The sequence below is a fragment of the Grammomys surdaster genome, unplaced genomic scaffold (genome assembly GCF_004785775.1).
Source record: "Grammomys surdaster isolate TR1022 unplaced genomic scaffold, NIH_TR_1.0 273, whole genome shotgun sequence".
Lineage (NCBI taxonomy): Eukaryota > Metazoa > Chordata > Mammalia > Rodentia > Muridae > Grammomys > Grammomys surdaster.
Window position 1 is genome coordinate 3007880 of NW_021604714.1, and position 24303 is coordinate 3032182.

The 24303-nt window shown below is 51.7% G+C and overlaps 1 protein-coding gene across 5 annotated transcripts in view; it reads right to left on the reverse strand.

Annotated features, from left to right (window-relative positions):
* Positions 1-24303, reverse strand: part of Col13a1 (collagen type XIII alpha 1 chain) — a 140139-nt gene that overhangs the window by 43852 nt on the left and 71984 nt on the right. For 3 of the 5 annotated variants that reach the window (XM_028776893.1, XM_028776894.1, XM_028776897.1), the window contains exons 6-17: positions 23748-23774; positions 21738-21788; positions 14804-14839; positions 13995-14021; positions 12977-13003; positions 11648-11674; positions 11529-11555; positions 10533-10559; positions 7651-7716; positions 4802-4909; positions 3198-3224; positions 2167-2202 (exon numbers count right to left, since the gene is read on the reverse strand). In XM_028776893.1, the coding sequence (XP_028632726.1) occupies positions 2167-2202; positions 3198-3224; positions 4802-4909; positions 7651-7716; positions 10533-10559; positions 11529-11555; positions 11648-11674; positions 12977-13003; positions 13995-14021; positions 14804-14839; positions 21738-21788; positions 23748-23774 (486 nt within the window). Of the gene's footprint in view, positions 1-2166; positions 2203-3197; positions 3225-4801; positions 4910-7650; positions 7717-8827; positions 8885-10532; positions 10560-11528; positions 11556-11647; positions 11675-12976; positions 13004-13994; positions 14022-14803; positions 14840-21737; positions 21789-23747; positions 23775-24303 lie in introns of all 5 variants that reach the window. The other 2 variants (XM_028776896.1, XM_028776895.1) reach the window with 1 other exon arrangement.

Below are 24303 nucleotides of genomic sequence, written 5' to 3' on the forward strand. Positions count from 1 at the left end.
TCTCTCTCTCTCTCTCTCTCTCTCTCTCTCTCTCTCTCTCTCTCTCTCTCGCACCTGGCCTTAGGAAGCTCTTTCTGGAGAGCCACCATGGGGAGCAGCACAGTCCTGTTCTATCAGGCGAGAATACTCTGTGCCTGAGCCCACTGCCTCCTCCCCAGGAGCCACCCCTCCCTCAGTGGTACTGCACTGGTCCTCTGCAAATTCAGGGATTCCTGGATTGAATGAACCTTGCTAGAGGATGACCACGCACAGGGATCCAGGATCAGGACACCCTACCCCACAGCTGGGCCCTTTCCAGCCTCGGGACAACAGTTCCCTGGATTGTTTTTGAGGTACTGGACTTCTGGTTTGCAGCAGAGGCAGACATCACCCGTCTCAACACAGTCCCAGCCAAGGGCATCACTATGACCCCCGGGGACTCCTCTGCCAGGGCCTCCGCCCCTTCACAGCATGAAAGCCAATCTGACTACTAATGGGAAAACCGACCCTTGCTGCATCAGGAGGCAATAAATTTTGTGAGTCCGGGTGAGAGAATGGAAGCAACCTCGGGGGCTATAATTTCCACTTCCTGACATAGTGCAAGCTTCTCAGTTTATGCAGAACTAATTAAAGATCTCTCATGTCTTACCGTTTCCCCCACCAGGCACCCATAAAACACCACAGCAACGGCAGCCACCAGACTCCAGAGAGTGAGGCGTGCACTCCTGGCTGAGTGAGTCTCTTTCTGAGACCCCTCTCCCGCCCCCGCCCCCACCCATACCTTTCCTTCCTGCTGAATTTCCTATTCTGGAAGGTTCTGGAAGATTCTGGAGCTTCCTAGCCAGTGTCTGGGATCCTTGTAACACTGGTACCATGAGAAGGACCCAGGCCTGACTTGAATTCTTGTTCTGACTTTTCCTAGCTGAGACTTGGGTGAGCCTCAGTTTCTCCATTTGCTAGGTGGAAGCAAATTTCAGCAGCCCCAGGGGTTATAGGATTGGAAACAGTTCTGGTTGTGTTGCAGGATAGTGCTTGGCCCACGGCTGGCACTCAGTAAGCACCGGCTGCCGATGAAAGTACTACCCTCTTATGGCTATTGTAGTGACTGCTTCCCGGCCTTGGCTCAAATGGTTTCCTTGTCTAAAATGCTATTTCCTCCCAGAGTTGCTGAAGGACTGCAGAGACAGACAGGAAATGTCCACAAAGCTTTTCTTCCCCTTCAGTCAAGCAGTCAGAGCCAGGTCTCTTCCCATGAAGGTAACTTGGCTGTGTGACCCATTTGAGCAGAAGGGTCTTAGGAATTGCTGTAGGTGAGGACACTGGAAGGGTACTCTTGTATTTGAACCTGCCCACCTTGAAGGCTGTACTGGGCCTGCCTTGCTGCGGGGAAGCCCATCCAGCCTCCTGGAAGCTGAAAGACACTTGGAGAGTGGAAGCCAGCACCAGCCACAGGACTGAATAGGCTATCTCTGGCCTCCTGGCTATCATATAAGCCTCTACCCCTCTGAACCCAGATGGAACTACAGAACGCCAGGCTACCAATCCACAGGAACATAAATAATCATAATTTTTAAGCCAGCCAATTTGGGATACTTTGTTACACAGTACTAGCTAGCTGATACACACACCCACTCACATGGTTGAGCTCTTGGCTGTTTTTTCCCAGTAAGCTCCCCCAACTCTTCCCACTTGGGGTCTATCTTTTTACCCTGCTTTTAGCATGCTTTGTAGTGGTAGCACTTAACAGTTTTTTGTTTTGCTTTGTTTTTGCCCAGTAAGGCAATCTGTGCAGGAATACTTGTCTGTCTGGCCTGAGAACTGTCCGAGAGCAGGGCTAGGTTTGTCTATATCCCCCTCCAGGTTCAGCATGGAGCTTGTGTTAGAGGGAGCCCAAATATTCTGGCTCACCCAGTCCAGATACCAGTCACAGCCATCCAGATCAATAAGAGAGAACTTTTTTTCTTAAGGTTGGGTTGGGCCACCAACCTGCCAAAGTCCTGTCCCATCAATTCCCATTTGTTCCTGAGTATCCAGACAGCTTTATAAATACTGAGGCTCACATGGCTGGCACACATGTGAGCATACACTGCTCTCCACCCAGCCCTGACCTGTGTGCACCCCTGTAATGAGGCCCCTCTTGGGTTCCCCAAGGAAGAAGTAGTGTCCTCCCTTCCCCCTCTTGCTTACCTTGCGGCCATGATAGCCCTGGATCCCTGGGTCTCCCTGGCAGGGGAAAAAAAAAAAAGAAAAGCCAAATGGTGTTCCCTGCCAGACCAGCTGGTGTTCTTTGCTACACAATACCACCTTCTGCCTCCCCATGACACCCCTGTTCTCTGGAGGTCCCCTAAACCCAGCTATTTCTGCAGGGACAGCTCTCGGTGCCAGCCAAGGTCCCCAGATACTGTTCTGATGGCTGAAGGGTGCAGGGAGGGAGCAGCTTGTTAGAGACCCAAGACATCCAGTTTGGGTTCTAGCAAACAGTACTGTCTGCGGCCAGTCCCCAGCTCTCTGCCTTCACATCTATAAAGTGGTGGCCACCACCAGTGCTTTATGTCCTTTGGTCCCCAGGGTTTCTGACTTCAAAGGGAGGGCGTCTTTGTCATCATGGGCTTCCAGGCAAAATTTCACAAGCGATCAGATCACTTTGGAGGTTTTTTTCCTGTATTTGACAGCTTTGAGACACTGTGACCGTGTCACGGCATCTGTCTGCCTTGTGTTGCCAGCTAGAACACAAACTCCGAGGCTAGCAAGACTGTGCTTTCTGCTTTCCTTGTTCTTTCTTAGATTTTTCCCCCCTAAAGACAGGGTCTCGTGTAGCCCAGGCTGGCCCTCTAGCTTGTTATGTAGTTACAAGTAACCTTGAACTTCTTCCTTCCTTGTTCCTCTTGCCTCCACTTTCTGGGTACAGGGTATAAGCCGTCACACTTTTTGAAGCGCTGGGGATTCAAACCCAGGGCCTCATGCATCCTAGGCAAACACTCAACCACTACATCTCCATATGTTGTACTTCCTATCCCAACAACCACAGAGCTTGCTCAGTCTGAATATCTAATGTAACCAAGAAAGAGGTTTCACTAGGACCAAAAACAGTTCATAAGAGGAGGTGATGTTTTTAAAATGGGCCACTTTTAATCCATCGCTCTGCTTCCGCCCCTCCGAGCTCCCCCGTCAGCTGACACCCCAGGAACACTCCCATCCCCACCCAGGGAAACACTTACCTTTGGTCCAGGAGGCCCAGGTAAACCCTGTGGAAGTACAAAGCAAGTGAGTGGAGTGAGGCTAGCCATGTTCACAGTGGAGGCTGGCTCAGAGAGCCCCCGGATAGCTCCGGGATGTCCTGGGGTGTAACTGAAACCTAGGGAGGGCACATGGGGACAACAGGCTAACATCTCTGATCAGAGCTATGTGGGTACTGTGGGCAACTCTGCTGTGCTCACTCACTGGAAAGTAGGTCAGTGGCCTAGGGCTGAACTGGCAACGTGGCTTTACCCACGTACCTCCTAATTGAAGACCCTTGCTGGAAAGCTGACCTTGCCCAGCAAGGCCCCGAACCCCTGAAAAAGAGCCTGCTGCCCCCCCTCCTTGGGGGTTACCACAGCAGCTGGCCATGGTAAGCTGGTGTGGGCACAGGGGCCTGTGGTTACCAAGGGAGAGGCCAGGGGTAGTTGGATCCTGTGGTCTTGGGCGGAGGTCTGGGCAATAAACATGGGCTGAAGAAAACCATGAAGCTTAGGTCTAGTCTGTTTTACTGGTGTAAAAGACACTGTGGGTCCATTCTTTTATAAACAGACTAAGAAGAAACAAACAAACATAGGAAAAGTCCGGCTAACTACCATCCAAAGAGTAAGAGCCCAGGACTGGGTCGGAGGGTAGTAGTTGGTACTTTGAAAGCTTGGTTTTGCTCGGTTTTCTACATTGATTTCCTTTCAGCTTTTCTACTTTCCCATCTCCCGACTGATAGAGGCAAGACCAACCATTTCCTTAGGAGGGAGAATACTATAACTAAGCCTCTGGGGGACTAAGTATAGCCAGTTCTGAGCACCACAGGCTGTCACTACAGTACAACCCTCCTGGCCAAATCAGAGATAATGGTGGGTAGAGGCATTGTCCAGTTCACAGAGACCCTTCATGATAGCTAGAGGTCAGAGCATCTGGGAACCTGGCCATGAACTTGAGAGATTGTCAGACACACTATTTCTACGCACAATGTTCTCTGTGCTGTTACAGCTTCAGAGGACATGGTCTTGACCAGAGTTTGCAAATGAGTGAGTTGGGGGTTGCTGTGTCACTGGAAGGGGGGTGTCTATGGCACCCGTCCCCAGCATGGCTGCCAATCCTCAGGTCCCAGGATGCAGGACCCCACTGACTGGGCAGCTTGCCTGGAAGGTGGCCCAGTAGCATGGATCCTGCATTTACCTTGATGGACACAGTCATCAGAGGCCACACCCCTCAAACCTTTCCGGAATCCACTGCCCTGACTCCTGTTTTCCTAAGCCAGGGTCAGGGACAGTTGCTAAAGTCCCTTGAGACTTCTTCCAGGTACTCTGTAGTGTGACATAAGGTGGTAACTTATTAGACTGTCCCCTGGAGGTCACAACTGACATATCCCTGCAGGTGTGCTGGTAGAGTTGGGAACGTGTACAATCAATACAGATTTATCAACAGGTGAGTAGAGTCTCAGGGATGGATAGCTTCTCGCATAGGCCACCCGTGTTCAGGCCCTTGAGAAAATGTGTCTGTCATTGGGTTGCTATTCAAGGTTTAGGGGGTTCTGGAGATTTCTAGGGAGCAAATCTTGAAGAAGAGAGGGAGGGATACTTACAGGTGGCCCTATAGGCCCTGGCAGTCCTGGGTGTCCCAGAGGGCCACTTGGTCCTGGGGGACCCGGTGGCCCTGGAGGGCCTTGGATGCCAGCTTGGCTTTGTTCCCCCTGAAGTTAGAGAAAACATGTGTTAGAGAGAAGATCTGGGAGCAGCGGTCACACTGCCCCCCTGTGCCATGCATCTCCTGAGGCTTCTGTGGAAGCCGCTCGGAAGGTGGTGGGGCGGTGATCGGCTGCTGCTGCTGCTGTGACAGTGACAGTGAATGCATGCAGGTGCTAATGGCAGCAGGAAGAGGATCAAGGCATGGAGTTACTGAGCTGTGGGGCTTCTAGGGCACATGGTCGCCAGAGCAGGAGCCTGGCAGCAGTGGCAGAGACAGTGAGTGAGAAACAACCCCTAGCCTGCACCCAAGCCCCGTTCCAAGCCTGGCCTGATGCCAGAGTTCAGCCCAAGTGGTCTGCACCCTGCCTCTATCTCTCTGTTAATGTAGCAAGTCCATCATCTGCCTCAGCCCCAGGCCTCCCAGAAGCACAGGGTCCCTGTTTCCTGTCTCGGCGTTTGCTGGTTTTGATCGTCTGTTCCAGGGGATCAAGTGAGACCCTAGGTCAGAGGCCACTGAGTTTCATCTGGCTCACTGCTCACTGGAGCAGGGCTCGTCAGCCAGCTCCTTGCGCTTTGGAAGTGGGTTCCAGCACCATCTGCTAAACACATCCGCTCTTACACAAGCTTCCCCTTTCTGCTGACCTGAGACCATCCTGCATAACGCATACAATCAATACAGATTTATCCATAGGAAGTGGGTAAGCCATCTCATGTCCCGGGATGGCTGGTGGTATAAAACCCTTACTCCCCAGAGAATCTGTAGCAGCCATGAGGTCAACACCTGCTGGTTCTGCTTTGGAAACCAGATCAGGGCAGTACAGAAAATTCTGGCATGACCATTTCTATATCCTGGACACAGATATAGCAACAGGGGGTGGCCAGATCTACTTCTGGACCCTCTAGGGCAGTGGTTCTCAACCTGTGGGTCGTGGTCCCTTTGGGGTCGAATGACTCTTTCACAAGGATTGCATGGCCCTTTCATAGGAGGTGCCTTAGACTATCTGCACATTAGCTATTTACATTACAATTCATAACAGTAGCAAAATTACATTCATGAAGTAGCAGTGAAAGTAATTTTATGGTTGGGGTCACCACCGCACGAGGAACTGTATTAATCAGAGCATTAGGAACGTTAAGAGCCACTGCTCCAGGGTCTTCCTCTACTAACTGGAAATGAAAACTAGGGCCCACAGGGAGCTGGCATACAGTTTATGTGATTAATCATGCATGGCTCTTGTATGTATGTATGTGTATGTGTATGTGTCTGTGTGTGTGTGTGTGCATGTGCGTGTGTGTGTAAGACAGACATCAGTCTTGGGTGTCCCTCCTCAGGGGCTGTTGTCATTTCTTTTGAGACAGGGTTTTTCTCTCTCTCTCTGGGACCTGGAGATCACTAGTTAGGCCAAAGTGGCTTGGTCAGAATGTCCCAGGGATTCTCCAGTCTTTCCTATCCTAAGGCTTCGATTACCAGCCTGTGCCTAGGGATCCAAACGTGGGTCTTCCTGCTTGACAGACAAGCAATTTACCAGCTGAGCTACCCCTAACAACCCATCAGGCAGAGTCCTCGGTAAATGTGCAACAAAGACTGGCCAGTGCACGCAGGGCTATACAGTAGCTGTGTCCGGAGTGTGGGGTGGGCGTGTTTAGAAGCACCACCTCAGTGTCCCTAAAAGCAGGGCAGGATGAGCAGCAGTCAGCGGGCCTGGCCAGCTAGCGGCCTCCTGAGCAGCCCTCGGAGTCCTCGGAGGCTCTCGAGGATTTGGTGGGTAATTCGATCCATAGCCCATGGGAATGGGCCGAATGCTTAATAGGCTGCACGTGGACCACGTGACTCTGTATTTTTAGCTGATGGTTGGTGTGAGTTTGCAGTCTTATCCAGTCAGGTACGTAAGCATCCATGCTCCAGAGCTATAGGGACTCAACAGGCAAGCAGCTCAAGACCCTGCCACTCCCTGCTCCCTGGGCCCTAGGGACACCTGAGCCAAAGAAGGCAAATGAAAAGTAAGACAGGCAGCCCCTGGCCTCATGTGACCTCAGACTGTAGGGACAAAGCTGCCCCTTGTCCCTGGAGACCTGCTCCTGGCTAACCCTCCTCGGAGGCAGCAAGGCAGGAAGATAGGAAAGCAGGCGTTGGCCTGTTGGGTGTGGGTCAAGGTGCTCTACAAACACCCTCCTTCCTCACACCCAGGTTCTGCGTGGTCAGTTAGGCTGTGTGTCTAAGGTCCCACCGAGAGTGTGAGCGTAGGCACCAGAGACCTGGTTCCTCTCGCTCTTCCTGTAACTTTGGGGGAATCGTTCTGCGAGCCTCAATTTTATCACAGTCACCGTGCCTGTTCTTATTTTCCAGAGCTGAGGGACACGGGGAACAGATAGAGAACTTAAGTGTAAATCCTTATTATTCTGTTTACAGGCTGTGACCTCAGGCAACGTACTGAACCTTTCTGAGCCTTTATTTCCACATCTGTGCAATAAAGTCGGTGGCACTTGACTCGCGACCCACTGAAAGACTTAAAGTCGGCCTGCAAAACGGATGTCGGAATGCCTGCAGTTGGTGCCCGTCAGGTGTCATGTTGTGATGGGGCCTGTGTGCTATGTATTCCCACATTTATGGCATCACCCAAGCGATGTCGCTCTAATTTACTGTAACCGTAAGAAGCAGCAGGTTCTAGCATAATGGGTAGCCCAGATGGCCTGTCAGGACCCCCAATTTGTGTCAAGCCCTGGGGAAGCCCCATATGGTATCTACCTGAAAGGTCCGCCTTTTAATGACTGGGGGTGGAGCCAGCCGCACTGAATTGAGGAGAGGCAACAGCTGAGGAGAGAGATGAGTTGGAAGGCCAGAAGGCAAAGGCCAGAGGTCACAGGTATTCAGAGCGATGCGGGAAGTCACCAAGAAGGCCAAGTGGAGAGAAGAGAAGAAGAGGAGGAGAGATCAGTGTAAACATGGCAGTAGGATAGACTGGGGGAAGGGCACCCCTGAGGTGCCCTCAAGTGACAGACACCACAATGCTGATCCTGCCTTTGGCTCTCTTATAAGCATCCTTCCTCAGCTCTGGATACTGGCTCTCAGCCCCTGTGTGTTCCAGAAGAGGGTCTCTCCCTGGCCAAGCCCACCTCTGAAACCATGCCAGGCTACTCGAGGCCGGGTGATATACCACCCAACACTGCACTGCCCCTCCCAGCCTGCTGGGTGGACAGCGGCTACTGGGCTGAGCATCTAGAGCCCACAGAATGAGCTAAATTGGTTCGTGGAGCCAGGCTGGCGTGTGGTCCCCTGTGGGTTCCTTTTTGGTGGGACAAAAAAAAAAAAAAAAGAGGCTGATGTCAGCGAATCTGAGGCCCATGGTCAAGGGAGGCTAAGCCTGGCTCCCGGGGCTGGGTTGGCTGAGGGTGCGGCTTGTGTAGCACACAGTAAGTGCTGCTGAGGCTTTGCTTGGGGACTGGCACACTCAGTAAAAGACGCCTTGGGAACGGCCAACCACTTCTAGGGGCACAGGCAGCTTTCAATCACATTACTTAACATCCTTCCCGGGTGATCTCTGCTGCTGCTTGTCTTCCTGCTTGGGTAGGCGGAACTTAGGAACATGACTTGACGGTTAAAACCCATATGAAGACAAAGACCTTGGGCTCAACCACCCGTGTTTAAGCCCCCCCCCCCCAGTTCACCGGAGGCTTGTGGGGCTGGATGTTAAGAACTACCATCCATCTCTGCTGAGAACACACTCAGCTTGGAAATTAGGAACCCATCTGGGGGTCCTCCTGAGGTTATTCCCGATCCATCCTCTACGGGCAGCTGCCACACACTGAGCCATGCAGAGCCCCATCCTCCCTCGCTGAGGCCCAGAGACGTGCACAGTGTTGAGCTCTGTGTCCAGGAAGCGTCTCAGCCAAGAGGGGCTGGAGCCCATGGAGAACCGACAAACCTTTAGGGGAATTATCGGGTTGGAGCGCAGGGCTGCAAGCGTGCCACTTGGGTACTCCTGGTTTGGGAGGCAGCAAAGATGGAGTCACAAGGACCAAGAGAAAGACCACAGACCCTCCTAGTAACCCTGCCTGATACCAGGGGCCTTCCCATTCATTGCCTAGCCCTTTCCTTTCCTGCTAGACAAGAGGTAGGGACTGACCAGTCTCTTTAGAGACCTGTCAACCCTTCTACCTACACCCCCCTCCCCACCTCTGCATACCTGCTAGGTTCCCCACTCAGTTTCTTCTAAGTCAACTTGCCTGCCAGTTGGGTATTTAGATCTTCTATCCCTACCTGAATGCAGTTCTCAGACTATGCTTCTGGAACCTTCTATCACTGTCTCCTCTGTTCTTGTGCAGGGTTGAGGGGCAGGAGCCCACTTTCCCCAACCTGAGCATTCCTACAGGCTGGATGGCACACTGCAGAAGTTCCAGCAGTTGTATTGTCTCTGAGCTAGGTGGGTGGGGGCAGGGATGGGGGGGATGCTGTATTTCTTTTGGATAATAAAACCATCTTGCGAGACTACCATTTCAAATAAACACAGCTGGCCTTCTGGTGCTGTATCGGGATCGGGCTGGTCTGAACAGCAGGGTCCTGCAGTCCCGAAGCACACCCCACTGACAAACCACTTCTGCCTGTGAGGCCTCTTATACACCAAGCACAGCCTCTCTCTGATCCAAGGACCCAGATGTCAGAGACTGGCATAGTTGTCTGTGTTCTGAGAGGCTGGGCAGAGGCTGGCCATACAGCTACAACTTCCAGAGACCCTGAGCCTGGTTTGTGTTGGGGGTAGGGGCGGAGTGAGGGGTCTGCGGTGGACTCCACCCCTAAGCTCTCCCTGCCCAATTGTAGTAGCAGCCAGGACAACAGATTGTATGTTTCTGGTACACTGAGGTCCCTATGGATGGAAGGTCACCTAAGATGCTCTTCTTCATACTTGCTGCCCAGGCTTGAGTGTGATACATGTGGTCAACAGGCTGTTTCACCGTGTCCCACTGAGGCTTCAGGGAGGAATCAGGGAAGGGCTCTGTCCCTCTCTGTCCCCAGCAAATGCTCTGGTGTCAGTACACAAGTGAACCTTGAGTTCCCTTTGCTTAGATGAAGCCAGGAAAAGTCAGGGTCAGGAGGGGTCGGGGAGGAGGCATCTCAGTCCAGAAACACCCTACCCCCACCATAATGTTCCTGCTGAGACAGGCTTCCTGTGTTCTTAACAGGGAAGATGCACACTGCCCCCAAAGGATGCCTGGCCAGATGATCTCCCCTCCTGGAGATGTGGGGCATCTGAAACCACGACTCAGAAGTCCCTCATATTGTTCAGAACTGCCCTGCCCCCCCAAGTACACACCACACACAGGGCAGAGGCAACACAGACCCAGGCACCCCTCCCAGCCAACAGAGGGCAAAGTGACACACACATTCAAGAGACTCTTGGGACACTTGTTCAGCAGACAAACAAGGCCATTACAAATGGACACAACGACCTCCAGACACAGTACTGAAACTAAGTCATGGTTTAGCTGTAGGGCAGAGCAGACAACGCCTTACACAGTGTTGCAGGTTCCTCCCCCAACTCCCTGACCCCCAACTCTCCCACCCTCCAACCCTGGTAGTGGCTGGGCTTCAGGATGGCCCACAGAGCACCCTTGGCTTGAAGCATCACTTACCCTGTGTGGGTACTCTCCACACTGACCCTAGGGAGGAGAGAGAAGGAGAGAGGTGTTAGGCGTTCGTTAGGGGCATCTGTACACCCATAGCAAACCATGCAGCTCCTCACTGGATGGCACCACTGATCTGCCCTGACCCTCTGAGGCAGATGAAGTGGTCCCCCTTCCCTTGTCTCTAGTAGGCAATAGGAGGAACTCCCTAGGGCCTGACCAGAGGAGGCTCCATGGGGTGCAGGGATAGGACCCCCTCCACATGCCCTCTGCCATGGTGGTAGGGCTAGGAATTATAGCCAGCCCCGTTGTCAGCCAAACCCCTGGGTTAGCACCCAGCAACTCTAGAGAGGATCCCTGATTTGGGGGTGAGGGGTCCAGAGACTCTATGATGGCTTGTGGCTAGCAGGGCTCTGGGAATACCTCCCTGTGCCGACAGTCCCAGGCTCCTGCCCCACTGCCCAGGGGTAAAGCTACCAGTCTCTATCAGAAAGTGAACAACAGCATATGGAGGAGGTTAGGAAAAGTCAGGCCAGTGAGGTCGTAAGTTCATGTCGTAGAGTGAAGGGCCCCAGCTGGATGGCAGGTGGAGAGGACCAAACTGGTCGAGGGTCTTCAGACTCAAGACTGATAGGTTGGGGAGGGGAGTGTCATTGTTTTTCTCTTACATACTGGTCACCTATGGGGTTTCTGTAAAACTCAGGTCTAGGGGCTGGAGAGATGGCTCAGCAGTTCAGAGCACTGGCTGCTCTTCCAGAGGTCCTGAGTTCAATTCCCAGCAATGACATTGTGCCTCACGACCATCTGTAATGGGATCTGATGCCCTCTTCTGGCACCCAGGCACCCATGTACACACAGAGAGCACTCATATACATAAACTAAATAAATACATCTTTTGGGAAAAAACCCAAAACCTCAGGTCTGCAAGTGCCTACCATGACCCCTTTCTGCTTGACAGAAGGCTTGGCCCGGGGTGCAGGTTGAGGAAGCCTCAATGGCACTTACCTTTTCTCCCTTTTGTCCCTGAGGTCCCTGCAAAGAGAAGGAAATGACTGTTAGGGCTCAATCCCAGGCCACACGGTCCCCGACCTCCCTGCTGGGGACAAGGAAGAGGAGCTACAAACCGGTTGTCCTCGAGGACCCACCAGGCCCTGTGGGAGAAAGACAACAGGTGTCAGTGGGCGGGTAGGTCACAGACACATGCCTGGTTGGGTTGGGGGTAGATCCGGGGCTTCTAGGAGCTTCTCAGACTGTCCCAAATCCCACAGGTTATGACGAACTATGTCAAACTCATCTAAGATGGAGTGACCTATGCCAAGTCTCAGTGGGTGTGGCCAATCGCCCTTTGTTCCCCTCACCTTTTCCTCCAGTCATTGACATCTCAAAGACCCCTCTTCGTGTGGGGTGTGGGTGTTGGGGTGTTTTTCTCTGAAGGACCTTAGATCCTTCACTTGGGTTACCAGGAGACCCCAGCACAGCCTCCTTCCTGGTCTCCTGGCTGCTGAGTCAGAAAGGCTTGGGGGCATGGGTAGGCTAGGCCAGTGCTGCAGACACACTGTGTGAGGTCTGTGGTACAGACAGGAAGCCGTGACAGACCCCCTAACCCATGTTTTGAGCTCCCTGGAGGTACCATGGGACCTGGCATTTCTGTCAAGGTTGTCCTATCCTTTGGTTCTACAGAAGAGTAGGGTTCAGTGACTGGTAAGCTTTCAGGAGACTGCACCAAAGCCCTGGTTAAGGAGGCCCATGTTGATATACAGGGACAGAAGCATGTGTGGGCTGGCCCCTCTAGGGTAGGCTCTGCAGACATTCGCTGGGCCAGAGGAGAAGGGGCTGGCATCACCTCTGCCTCCCAGTGCCAAGAGAACAGCAATGTTCACATATAGCTCAGGGTGAGGCCGTGGAAGGCTGGTCATTTCCAGTCTAACACACTGTAAATTCGAACCCTTGCCTGAGCTTCTGAGGTAGCTTTTAGGCCTATGCTGGCCTGGGGGGAACCACCTGAGTGCCAGTCTCTGGGCCCCTGGATATCTGTGTGCGTGACCTCTATAAGGTAAGATATAGAGAAGGGTCCTTCTCCTGCTTTCGACTCATAACTGGATCTACCTTGAAACTAGGACACTCTGATCAGGCTCACAGTGGCAGGGCTGGAGAGTCCTAGAACAGCTTAGGGGAAGCTACTTGGGGAAAATAAAAGGCCACCATCTCCTCGGACACCCCCCAACTCTCAACCTGGAGAGTGTTATATCATCATGTTGGAAAAGGCTTGCCTGATACCCTGGATGTCCCCTGTGCAGGAGAGACAAGGCTTGCCACGTCTCCCTGTATGGTGAGAGGATCTAGGGCCTGCTCTGTGACAGGATCTGTGACAGGCAGGCTCTATCCCTTTGTAGGAGTCAGACAAGGCTAGTCCCTTACCTATCGTGTGAAGGAAAGGAAGTAGGGGGGCTTACCGTCTCCCCTTTAGGTCCGGGGTGGCCCTGGAAGGAAAAGGGTTTAAGGTACATTATTTAAACACTGAGTCCCTCACCCTTCTGGTCCAACACGCTCCTCCCTAATCTTTGAGGTTAGCTTCTCTCCCCTCTCACGGGGTCACACGGTCATGGTCACTTCTCACTCAGAGCTGCAAGCTGGCTGAGCCAGGGGAGGGACCATTTCCCCTTTCACTTTCCCAGACACACTTGTAGTCACCTGCTCTTCAAAGGCGAGCAGAGGTGACAGTGTCTCCCTGGACTCCAGCTACATCCACTCCATATACCCAGGACAGCATGTGGGGGTGATACCTGACCTTCTGGTGAGAAGACATTACCACTGTAGCCTCTGGCCTACATGTGGCTTGCTGGGCAGGTGAGCAGGTGCCCACTTGAGATGGCACCCCCTATCTGAGGAAGAGCTGAGAGATGTACATTATATCTCCAGAGCCTGTACTTGTGGGGACTCCCAGAGTTTTGGAGAGGCAGCCATCTTCCAACTCCTATGAATGCTAGGGACCAGGACACCAGGCCCAAAGGGATATAGTGACCAGAGGGGGACCCAGGTATGCACGTGGAGCCCTGGCTGTGGAGAGGACCCCAACTTTGAGGAGAATAGGAGATACCTTGGTGCTTTGGTGGTCCTGGGACAGCCTGGTCCAGTCTACCTTGCTGCAGTTCCTGCTGCCTCCTTGTCCTTCCAGACCCCTGATCTCACGGAGCCACTCAGAGCTACCACAGTCTAAGGATGACTTTTGCTCTGGACACCGGGTACCCAGCTTGACCACAGTGATTGCCCACTTGGGGTTAGGGGTGACTTATTCAAATCGTTCCTCTTCCCTTCCCATTAGCAATGCCATCCTGGACAGTTTTCTTTCTATGGGAAAATATCCTTCGATAATCTGGGGTGTAGAAGGACCAGGAGCCCCAGGTGAGTGAGCTGGTCAGAGGTGGGACAGAGCCCATCCCAAGGGTCTACTTACCCCAAGAGTCTACTTACCGGCCTGCCATCAAGACCAATGGGACCCTGTAAATACAAAGGCTGGATGCAAAAACCAAGCTTCCTGGGACCCCTGCCCAGGAGGCAGTCTGGGCACAGAATCATCTGTCTATCTATCTATCTATCTATCTATCTATCTATCTATCTATCTATCTATCATCTATCTATCTATCTTTTTGTTGTTGTTGTTGGTTTTGCAAGACAGGGTTTCTCTGTGTAGCCCTGGCTGTCCTGGAATTCCCTCTGTAGATCAGGCTGGTCTCGAACTCAGAGCTTCACCCGCCTCTGCCTCCTAAGTGCTGGGATTAAAGGCGTGTGCCACCACCTCCTGGCCCCACAGTGTTTCTTGAAAGCTAATGTTGGTCAGCACTGAAGCAGCTGCTCCCCTAGTCCCACCCCTAAGAGTCTAAGGCTCCATTGTCAAGGGTAAAAGGATACTCTGGTTGCCACAGTGGCCACTGTACTACTGCTTCCATGATAGGCCTCTCTCTTTTCAGAGTCTGACAGTCAGAGGTCAGTCAGCTTACTTTCTAGGCCTATGTTTGTATCCTGGCATCAAATGAGATGTATCAGCTCCTTCACTCAGCTCCTGCCCGGCCACTACTATTATCTATATGGATGTCTCTATCCTTTCTTGTAGCAGGAGCCCAGCCCAGCCCTGAGCTACTGGCCCATGAAAGGTTATAGAGTTGGTCCTCAGTGGCTAGGAATCTGGAAATGTGGCCTCAGAGATTATCTTGGTGATACACTTTAACCCAACCGGGCTCGGGACCTACCTATCTCTGCTAACCTAAGCTCTCTTCACTTACCGGGAATCCTGGGAAGCCTCGGGTACCAGGCTGGCCCTGAAAAGAACAGAGCATAGAGGATGAGGGAGGAAGGGTGGGGTGGGGCCCATCCCATCCCTGATTCTCTGTTATCACCTGTGAGCTGGCTAGGACAGAGAGGACAGAAAGGGACCATGTAGCAGAGCTTCTGCAGGGAGCAGGCTGGAGAGAGGGATGCTAACAGCCTGCATCCTTTGAACCTACTTCTAGACATGACCTGGGATGCTCTCCGTGCTTGGGCATGCTGAGCCTTGACATGTAAATAGACAACAGACCCATCATGGGACTTGCCAGGACAATGAACGGTTTACTCTGAACTGCACAGAAGTCCTGGAACAAACTTGGGTCCATTTCTTTAATTACAGGCGTTTCTCATGGCCACCACTCTAAGGATGGCTTCAAAGTCTGCAGCACTAGACCTTCAACATGTATGTTTTCACACTAGAACGGGCCAGATTGCTCCTGTTCCTCAGGTTTCTCCCAGCAGCAGAGCATTCTCTGGATCCCCGTGTCTCTCTGAGAGGAGAGACATCCAGGTTCATTTCCTTAGACTGCAGAGTAGAGACAGTTGGAGACTAGAAGTGTATTTCCTGGTCACAGCCCAGGGGCTAACGATTAGATTCCCAAGCAACACCAAACTGTGGCTGCAGGTCTGTGAGGCTAACCGGAAGGTCAAGGGGAAAAGAGAGGAGAAGCCTAAAGCCCCATCACTCCTCTCTCCTCAGGATCCAGCAAGAGTTCCCCGACACTCATAACCATCCAAGGCTCCAGCAAGACAGCTCAGCAGGTAAAAACACTTGCCCCCAAGCTTGAGGACTTCAGTTTGATCCCTGGAACACACACACTAGGAGGAGAAAACTGACCTCTGCAAATTGTCATCTGACTTTCACACACACACACACACACACACACACACACACACACACACACCATGTAATACAAATTTGGTTTTTTTTTTTCTTCTAGACAGGGTCTCACTATATAACTGACTATCCTGGAACTCACTATGTAGACCAGGCTAGCCCCAGACTCACAGAAATCCATCTGCCTCAGCCTCCTAGGTGCTGAAATTAAAGGGGTATACAATTATACCTTCATAATTTTTTAACAAAGAGAAAGCCATCCTCTCCTGCGTCGCTGTGTAGACCTGGTTACCTCACTTCCTGTCTCCTCTATGCCTCTGCTGTCTGCTCGGGAATAGTGGCTCACCCGATTTTCCTGATAGACATGTCAGCTCTCAGCTTGAGATACCTTCAGTCTACACAACAGAGCCTCTTTGCAAGTATGGACTGTTGAGTCTGGCAGGCTGAGTTCTAATCCTGCCTTCATCAACAACTGTGTGACATTAAGCCACTGTCCAAACTCCCCACACCCACACCTCAGCTTCCACATCCCTAGAATGGGAATAACTATGTAATCTTATCAGGCTAGGGAACATGAGTGTAACATGTTCATGTGTGTGTGCCCATGTATATGCAGGTATGAACCTAGAGGCCAGAGGCCAGTGCCAAATGCTTACTCTACTGTTCTTGTAAGTTTTAAGAACAGAGTGTCTCTTTGCTGAACCCAGAGCTCACCGATTTGGCTGGGCTAACCAGTGAGTTCCGGGGATCTTCCTGTCTCCATCTCTGGTGCTGAGGTCAGAGACACGTGCCACAGGGCCTGGTTTTAAATGCTCGTGCTAGAGACCTGAACTCAGGGGCTCACTCTTTGCTTTCACTCTCTGAGTCATTTCCCCAGGGTGTCTTGGGATCCTTGGACATCTTAATTAAGGTCAGGAACAAGGTCCTGTTCAGGGGACAATTTCTCTTGACTCATGTGCTGTGACCCTGACATATTTCCAGGCTTGCTGGATCCTTTCTGGATCTGTGGATGGAAGTGTCCAGACACCTCGGCACAGAAACCATGTCACCCTTCTGGCCAGGTGGTATAGGAGGACCTTTTGCCATGTGAGGGTAGGGTGACGGTCCATAGGAAAACCAGCTAAAGTCAGCTGCAGGCTCAGGATGGACTTGTGGCAAGTGTCCAAAAGCAAAAGAGCGGAGACACCACTCATATGTCAGAGGGCTCTGGCCTCTCTCCTCTCAAGGATAAGTGGTGCTAAGAATAGGCCTAAGGAGAAACCCGGAAACCATTGCAATGTAATCTCTGAAACCTCCCAATGTAAACTTTCCTGTAACTGCTCTGGACACGGAGAGGCCCGGGGAAGAGGTCAGGAGAGAAGGGTTCCAAGAAGCATCTTCATAGCCATCTCAGCTGATATTTATGTGGCTAAGATAATCACATGGTCCACTAATTACAGTGCCTGCTCCGGTAAGCAGGGTGCATCCTTCCAAGCCAGGGCCAAGTCCGGGACTAACCAGGGCTTTTTCAAGACTGGAGGGATGGAGGTGGCGGGAGATGCTGTCATCGACCACAGGGAAATGGGATTCTGCTTCCTGGAGAGGTTGGGGAGAAGGCAGTTGCGGAGTCTTGCAACTGGACTGTAATTTACAACTCAATTTATGCTGAGCGTATAGCTTCTTCCAGTGCTCACTGGTCAAGCCGATTCCAGCTGCGGAACTGGCTGTTGGAGGCAACGTATTATTACGGTGTATATTTAATATGCTATCCTAGTATTATGTATTATTTATGTAACAGTGCATTATATAGAGAGTATAAACAGGCAAATATGTTTGAGACAGGATCTATGTTGTTCAGGCTGGCCCTGAACTGCTGAGTCCAAGTGGTCCTCCCTCCTCAGCCTCCGAGTAGCTGGGATGGCAGGCAATGTCTGGCTTTTCCTATTCTTCTCCATTAGGTTATCCTTTCTGATCCGGTCTGATTAATGCTGTCTGCTAAGAACAGCTCCTCGCAGAGGGCACCCAACTAGCTAAGGCTAACTCACCTTTTGTCTTTGAAGTATGTCACAGTATGTCTTTGAAGTATGTCATAGTATGTTTTCAGTCCCCTAGGATGGTCATGTTTATACAGAGAAACTTTCCCTGTGGCTTTTGGATTTTCTGCCGTGTTCAAAGAGGCCTTCTCACGGGGAGTGGTAAAACACTTGCTCATAGTATACTCCCAGTGTTTATGGCTTCACGTTTGACATCTTAGTCTTCTGTTGTTAGTCTTTCCTTTTGTTTTGGTTTAGTTTTTGGAGACAGGGTCTTATGTGACTCAAGTTGCCTGGAACCAATTATATAGCTGGGGACGGCCTTGAACTCCTGACCCTCCTGTCTCCATCTCCCAAGTGCACACTACCACTCCCAGATTACACCTAGTATCTTAGTCACTGACAATCTGTCTTGATAGAATGGATGGATAGATTCAGGATCAGGAAAAAATTGAGGGCAGGGGAAGTGGCTCAGTGGGTAAAGCCCTCACTGCTGCATGCAACTGATGGCCTGAATTTGATCCCTGGAACCCGTGTAAAGGTGGAAGGGGAGAGTGGTTCCACGAAGTTGTCCTCTGATCTCCATATGTGTGCATACATGCGCTCGTACACACACACACACACACACACACACACACACACACACACACACCATACATAGAATCAAACTTTCCATTTACTTTTTCCCACAGGCCTGTCCCGTTCCAGAACAATCCACCTTTCTCTTTCTATTATTTTCTCTTTGTTTATGTCTTTCCAGACAGAGTTTCTTTGTGTACCCCTGGCTATCCTCAAACTGGCTCTGTAGACTAGGCTGGCCTCAAATCCCTCAAACTCAGAGATCCAACTACCTCTGCCTCTTGAGTGCTGGGATTAAAGGCGTGCACTACTGCTGCCTGGTTTTCTTTCTACTCTTGGTTTTTGTTTGTCTTTTTTTTTTTCGTTTGTTTGTTTTGTTTTTTTGAGACAGGGTTTCTCTGTGTAGCCCGGGCTGTCCTGGAACTCACTCTGTACACCAGGCTGGCCTCGAACTCAGAAATCCACCTGCCTCTGCCTCCCAAGTGCTGGGATTAAAGGCGTGCGCCACCACCACCCGGTTTTTCTTTCTACTCTTAAATGAAGCTTTTCTCACAAACCATCTTCCCACCGGCGTCTGGCTTTGCTTCTGGTCCTTCTCTTCTGATCTAGCTGTTTGTCTCAGTTGCCCTGTTCTTTAGTCATGAACTTACTTCTTTCCTGAATGAACTTCAGCATTTGATGGAACAACCCGTAAGCGTTCACCAGGATGAGACACACATTACATTTATGGATAAAGGATCTCTATATGAAAAAGGAAAATAAACTTCATCCACCCATTTCTGAAATTCATCTTGCTCTAAGGCACGTCCCTCCCCTGGCAGCACCTGCTCCTCCTCTGGGGCAGAGCACTGCCATGCACTGTGTGACTCAGGAGTGTGGCGTGTCCAAGATGACTTCTCGCTTCTAAAATCTATTTTTATCATCACCAAAACTCACCCGTGGTCACCTCCAAATGGCGTGCATGCACACGAACACACACATGTACACAAGGCACACTTGCATACTTGCACACGCATGCACACCTGTGCATGCACACCTGTGCATGCACACATGTTTATGCATGTGCATGCATAAACACAATAATATCTATTTTGTGGCCCTGGGAATTTAAAGAGCACCCACCAGTCACTTCCCTTCAGTGTGCTCCTGGCTGAGCACAGGGAGCCGCCTCTCTCTAAGGTGCATTCTGTTACGTCCCTCATCGACTCAACACAACCCGAAGGCCTGCACGCCTAGGGATACAGTTCTGGATATCTTGTTGAGTCTATCACACAAAGCCCTCGATGCCTTTCCTGCCTCACCCTTGCTTTCCGGTCCAGTCCTTTCCAGGTGTTTCTCCCTATTAAGGAGCTTGGCACCCCTCCTGATCCTCCTTTCTTGGGTGGACTCTGACCTTGAAAGTAGGCCAGTTATCCCTTCTTCCTGCAGCCTCTCCGTCCGGACATGATCTGAGCCCAGTGGTTCCCTTCCCCCATGTCCCCACTACTTCTTGTCACAACACCCATTATCTGTACCGTCATGGCCAATGAGATTTGCCATCATGGGCCTGGAGGGCAGTCAGGCTTCTATTATTTCCCTTGTGCCTGGCAGGAGCTAGGTTCCTGACACACTCAGCAGGTGTAGCTACCTGAAGGGATGGAGTTCAGATTCCCTCCTATCAGTCTCTGAAGAGCAGCTCGGGGCGGGGCAGCTCGACATGCAGGTACCCTGAGCTTAGCCATGACCTGCCTAGTGCCCCTTGGAGTCCAGCCTTCCACTCTGCTTCATGGGGCTCCCATGAGGACACCTAGACACTGGGTCCCAACCCCTTGTGCCACTGGAATGGGAGTCATCCTTCTCTAAGTATCTGAACGGCCCCTGTTGCTTGGACTACTGATCAGGCTCCAGAAGACTGGGCAGGTGGCCCTTAAGGATGACAAGGCTGGCTCTGGTGAGCAATGTTTATTCTCAGCCAGGCTACACATTCCTGTGTGTCCGTCCGGCTGCCACGGAGGGCTTGTCTACTTGACCTCAGCTCTTACTGTCAAGAAGACCTTTTGTTTGTCTATCTCCCACCCCCACCAGGCTGGGGGCAGCAGGGGCAACTGAGGGGTAGCTTGGTGTCACTCAGTTGGGGTGGTTTGACCATATGGCTGACGATCAAGTGGCCAATGTCAGAGGACTCTGGGCATGGCCAGGACACCAAGTGTCATGAGTCATTGGAGACATCAACAAGGACCATTGTCTTCCCCCGAAGATGTATATATCCTTTATATACAGTGACACTTCAAGTTGAAAGGGGCTACTGGGACAAAATTTGCACTTATCACTCAGGAGCCTGGTAATCAAAACAGGCACGAGATTCCCAGGTTCCTCCGATGATGTGCTGGGGAGTTGGGGGAGGACACCTCCTGCCTGTGCTGGAGGCCTAGCATGTAATTAGTGCCTGTCACTGTGACCTCCTGGTCCTCTACTCCACCCATTCTCAACCTGTGGGTTGCAAACCCTTGGGGGGGTCACACATAGGTATCTTGCGTATCTTTACATTACGATTCATAACAGTTAGCAAAACTACACTTATGAAGTAGCAACAAAAATAATGTTATGGTTGGGGGGCGGGTCACCACAACATGAAGAACTGTATTACAGGGTCGCAGCCTTAGGAAGGTTGAGAGCCACCGATGTAGAAGATACCTCACTACACTTTCCCAGCATCCCCCTCTCTCACCGTGCTCCCTGTGACAGGTTCCTCATAATCCTCATCAGAACAAGAGAGGTCCATGGCCACACAAGAGCCTGTCCACACCCCTTCTCCTCTATGGAGAGCGACCATCTAGGCTATGCTGAATAATTCTAGCTCCCTCACTGACACTGTGTGAAGCCAGTGTGACCAGGTACCTTGGGACCCCACTCGTCCTCCTACGCATAGCTGTGCTATCTTGCTGGATCCATCACCCACAGCCCAGGCAGTCCCTAAGGAAGCAAGCCAGAGGGAAGTCAGGAGGTGCTAGGTAACTCAGAGGACCTGGTACTGACAGTGAGGATGGAGAGGGCGGGTTGGGGCTTCACCAGAGCCAGGAGTGGGTGCTGGAGTCAGTGAACCTGGACTTTGCTATCTGCTCCTGGTTTCGGGAGGCCAAGATTAGTTCCAAAGAAAAGCCGAGGTGCTTACTCAAGGCAGACGGCACTTTTCCCTCTTGTAAACAGCATCAACCACCTTCCCGCCTCCCAGCTGCTGGAGTTCTGTGGTTAAAGGCTAGGCTCTGGAGCCCTCCCCGGAGGCGGTAACTTAGGTCTATTTAGTCAGCCCACTTTCTTTAACATCAACAGCAATGCTGAGATCCAACAGGAATGACCACAGGACATGGGATGGCCACACCCAGAGGCCCCTGCCAAGGCTCACCCTTATTCCCCCAAAGCTCTTTTCATTAATTCTTCCAACCTCTATACACCCCCCCCCGCCCCATAACATCAGCAACTTACAGGGGGGCCTCGAGGCCCGATGATGGACATCCCCGCATCTCCAGGGGCACCCTGTGGGGAGACAGAGGGTGTGTGGGAGGGTAGATGGGGGAGGGTTGGTGGGGAAAGATGTAAAAGGGGGTGGGGGAACTGGCAGTCAGGAAGGAGGATGCCAACCCCCGTAGACCAAAGGGAGGCCAGAGATCAGTCAGAAATGGGGAGCACGAAGATGGTCATTGGAACGTCACAGGGGAGCTGAGAAGAGTAGCAGATGGGAAAGGACAGTGGGCTTTGGAAGTGCAAGAGAGCAGCATCCATGACATTGAGGAGCAAGGAAAGGCAGGCTCTGCAGTGACACTCCAGCTGGTTCACCTGGCGGCTCGCCTTACAAATGAATGACCAGGACATCCAATATCCTGGCTATATGGGCCCAGCAGCCTTGAGGCCAAAGGCTGATGATACTCTTGCATGTCCTAAGGAATGTTGCAAAAGGATGAAGGCTGAGCCCATCTGAGCCCATATAGCACGGCTTGGAGCTGGTTGGCTGGAAGCCCTGGGGGCTATGACAGGTGGCTGAGCCAGCTGGATAAATGAAGGGTGTGGATGCGTAGGAATCTGTAGCAGAGGCAGGCAGGCGGGGAATGAAAAAGCCCAGGGCCCTGAGTTAAAGTCATGGCAGCTTTCTGAGCTCACACAGCCTGCCCGAGAGCTGGAGCTTGGAATGTCTGCCGTCCTTCAAACTGTCCTACCTCAGATACAGGTTAGCAGTGATCTGGAACGAGTAACTGTAGCACCGTGAAGTAGACATGGCTTAAGGCAAAATGGATACTTTGAAGGGAAACCCTGCTTCTTAGCAGCTGCATGAGTTGGGACAAGCTTACTAAGTTCTTTGTCCATTCCCTGAACTCTGGCAGGGAAAACATTCCTAACATATGGAAATTTCACGGGATAAGACTAGAAAGTGTTTAAAAATCACTGTGTGGTCTGGGGAAGGTGATGTGTCTCACCCTATAGAATGGGACCAATATCCACCTGGAAGACCGCCCTGTCGTATTATCAGTAGCTTCAGCCTCGGAGTCGCAGCACACAGGGCTCTTCTCCAGGCTCTGCCACCTTCTACCTATGTAGCCATGTGCATGTGACTTCTCTTCTCTGGGCCTAATGCTCAGAGGAACAGTAAAGCTTCCAGAAAAGGCTGTCAGCATTACCTGAGCCGGCAGAAAAGAATGTTCACAGCCTGTCCACCGCCACCAGGGAGCAGCCACTACTGTTAGCATTTACTCCTTTAAAGACGGGATAATCAGTTGCAGTATCTGTGCAGTAACTGTGCCGTGTTTGTGTGTGTGTGTTGAGGGGGGGTTTCCTGTCTACAATTCCAGCTCTCAGCACGTAGAGGCGGGAAGATCTTTGTTAATTTAATGTCACTTTGGGCTACACAATGACTTCTAGGCTAGCCTAGGTTACAAACCAAAACCCTTTCCCATTTTTTTTAAAGGCAGAACAAAAAAAAAAATACACAATAGTGACAATATTGACATGCCCAGTGTCTTTGAGGAGGGAAGAAAAGCTGAGGACCAGGAACTTGCTCATGTTACTGGTGGGGACTCCAGACAAACCTTTTACTTTCTCTTCTGATTGGATATGCCCTGAAGTCTCCAGAACCCACCAGGCTGCTCTTTCAGGATGTCTCCTCCCCTGTCCCCCCTCCACAACCTGGCTTCTGGCTTCCCAGACAGGGCAGAGGGACCTCTCTGTGACTCTGGGGTTCCCCTAGATAGTCCCAACTACACAGCAGTGATAAGTCAGTTTCTTTTTCATGGGGGTGGGTAACAGCCCACAACTAGGAATCAGAGCAATGGGGCCCTTTGCATGTGGTTAAGGTAAGGTAGGACAGACTTACTGAGCTGGGACAGCTGAGGCCTTGCCTAGGAATCCCAGGGCTCCATCCCAGGGCTCGGAGAATGTTAGCTTAAAAGCCTCCCAGAGAGAGAGAAGGCTGGGTTAAAAGTGGAGTGGGCAGTGAAGACTCACCTTCTCGCCTGGTTGACCTTTGACACCCTGGGCAGGCAGCCCCGTGAAACACAGGGCACAGGGAAAGGAGAGACGGGGAGAGAAAAAAAGAGGGTAAGAGACAGACACAGACACAAGGATCCCTGGTAATGGCACAGCCACTGAACAAAAGAAATCACTGTGAAATAAGAAACACAGCACAAGACCCAGATGCAGACACGCGACAGCCATCTCAGCCAGCAAGCACGGCCAGCTGTTCTACATCATTAGGAGAGAAACAAGGGACCCTGTCCAAGTGGTGCGTGTGCGAGGGGAGGGAAAGGGGAAAGGAAGGAAGGGAGGGAGAGAAGGAGGGAGGGAAGGAGGGAAGGAGGAGGAAGAGAGGGAGGGAAGAAGAGAAGGAGGGAGAGAGATTCCTAACCCAGTCAGAAAATCTTCCTGAGTAGCCAAATCCAAAGGGCCATGGGTGAGGTTGGGAACAAGTCCCCGAGGTCTGTGATCATGAACCCCAGGAGCTCTGAAGGTTCCCCTAAGTCCCAAGTACAGAGAGACTTTTGGTATGAGACTGGAACCATTA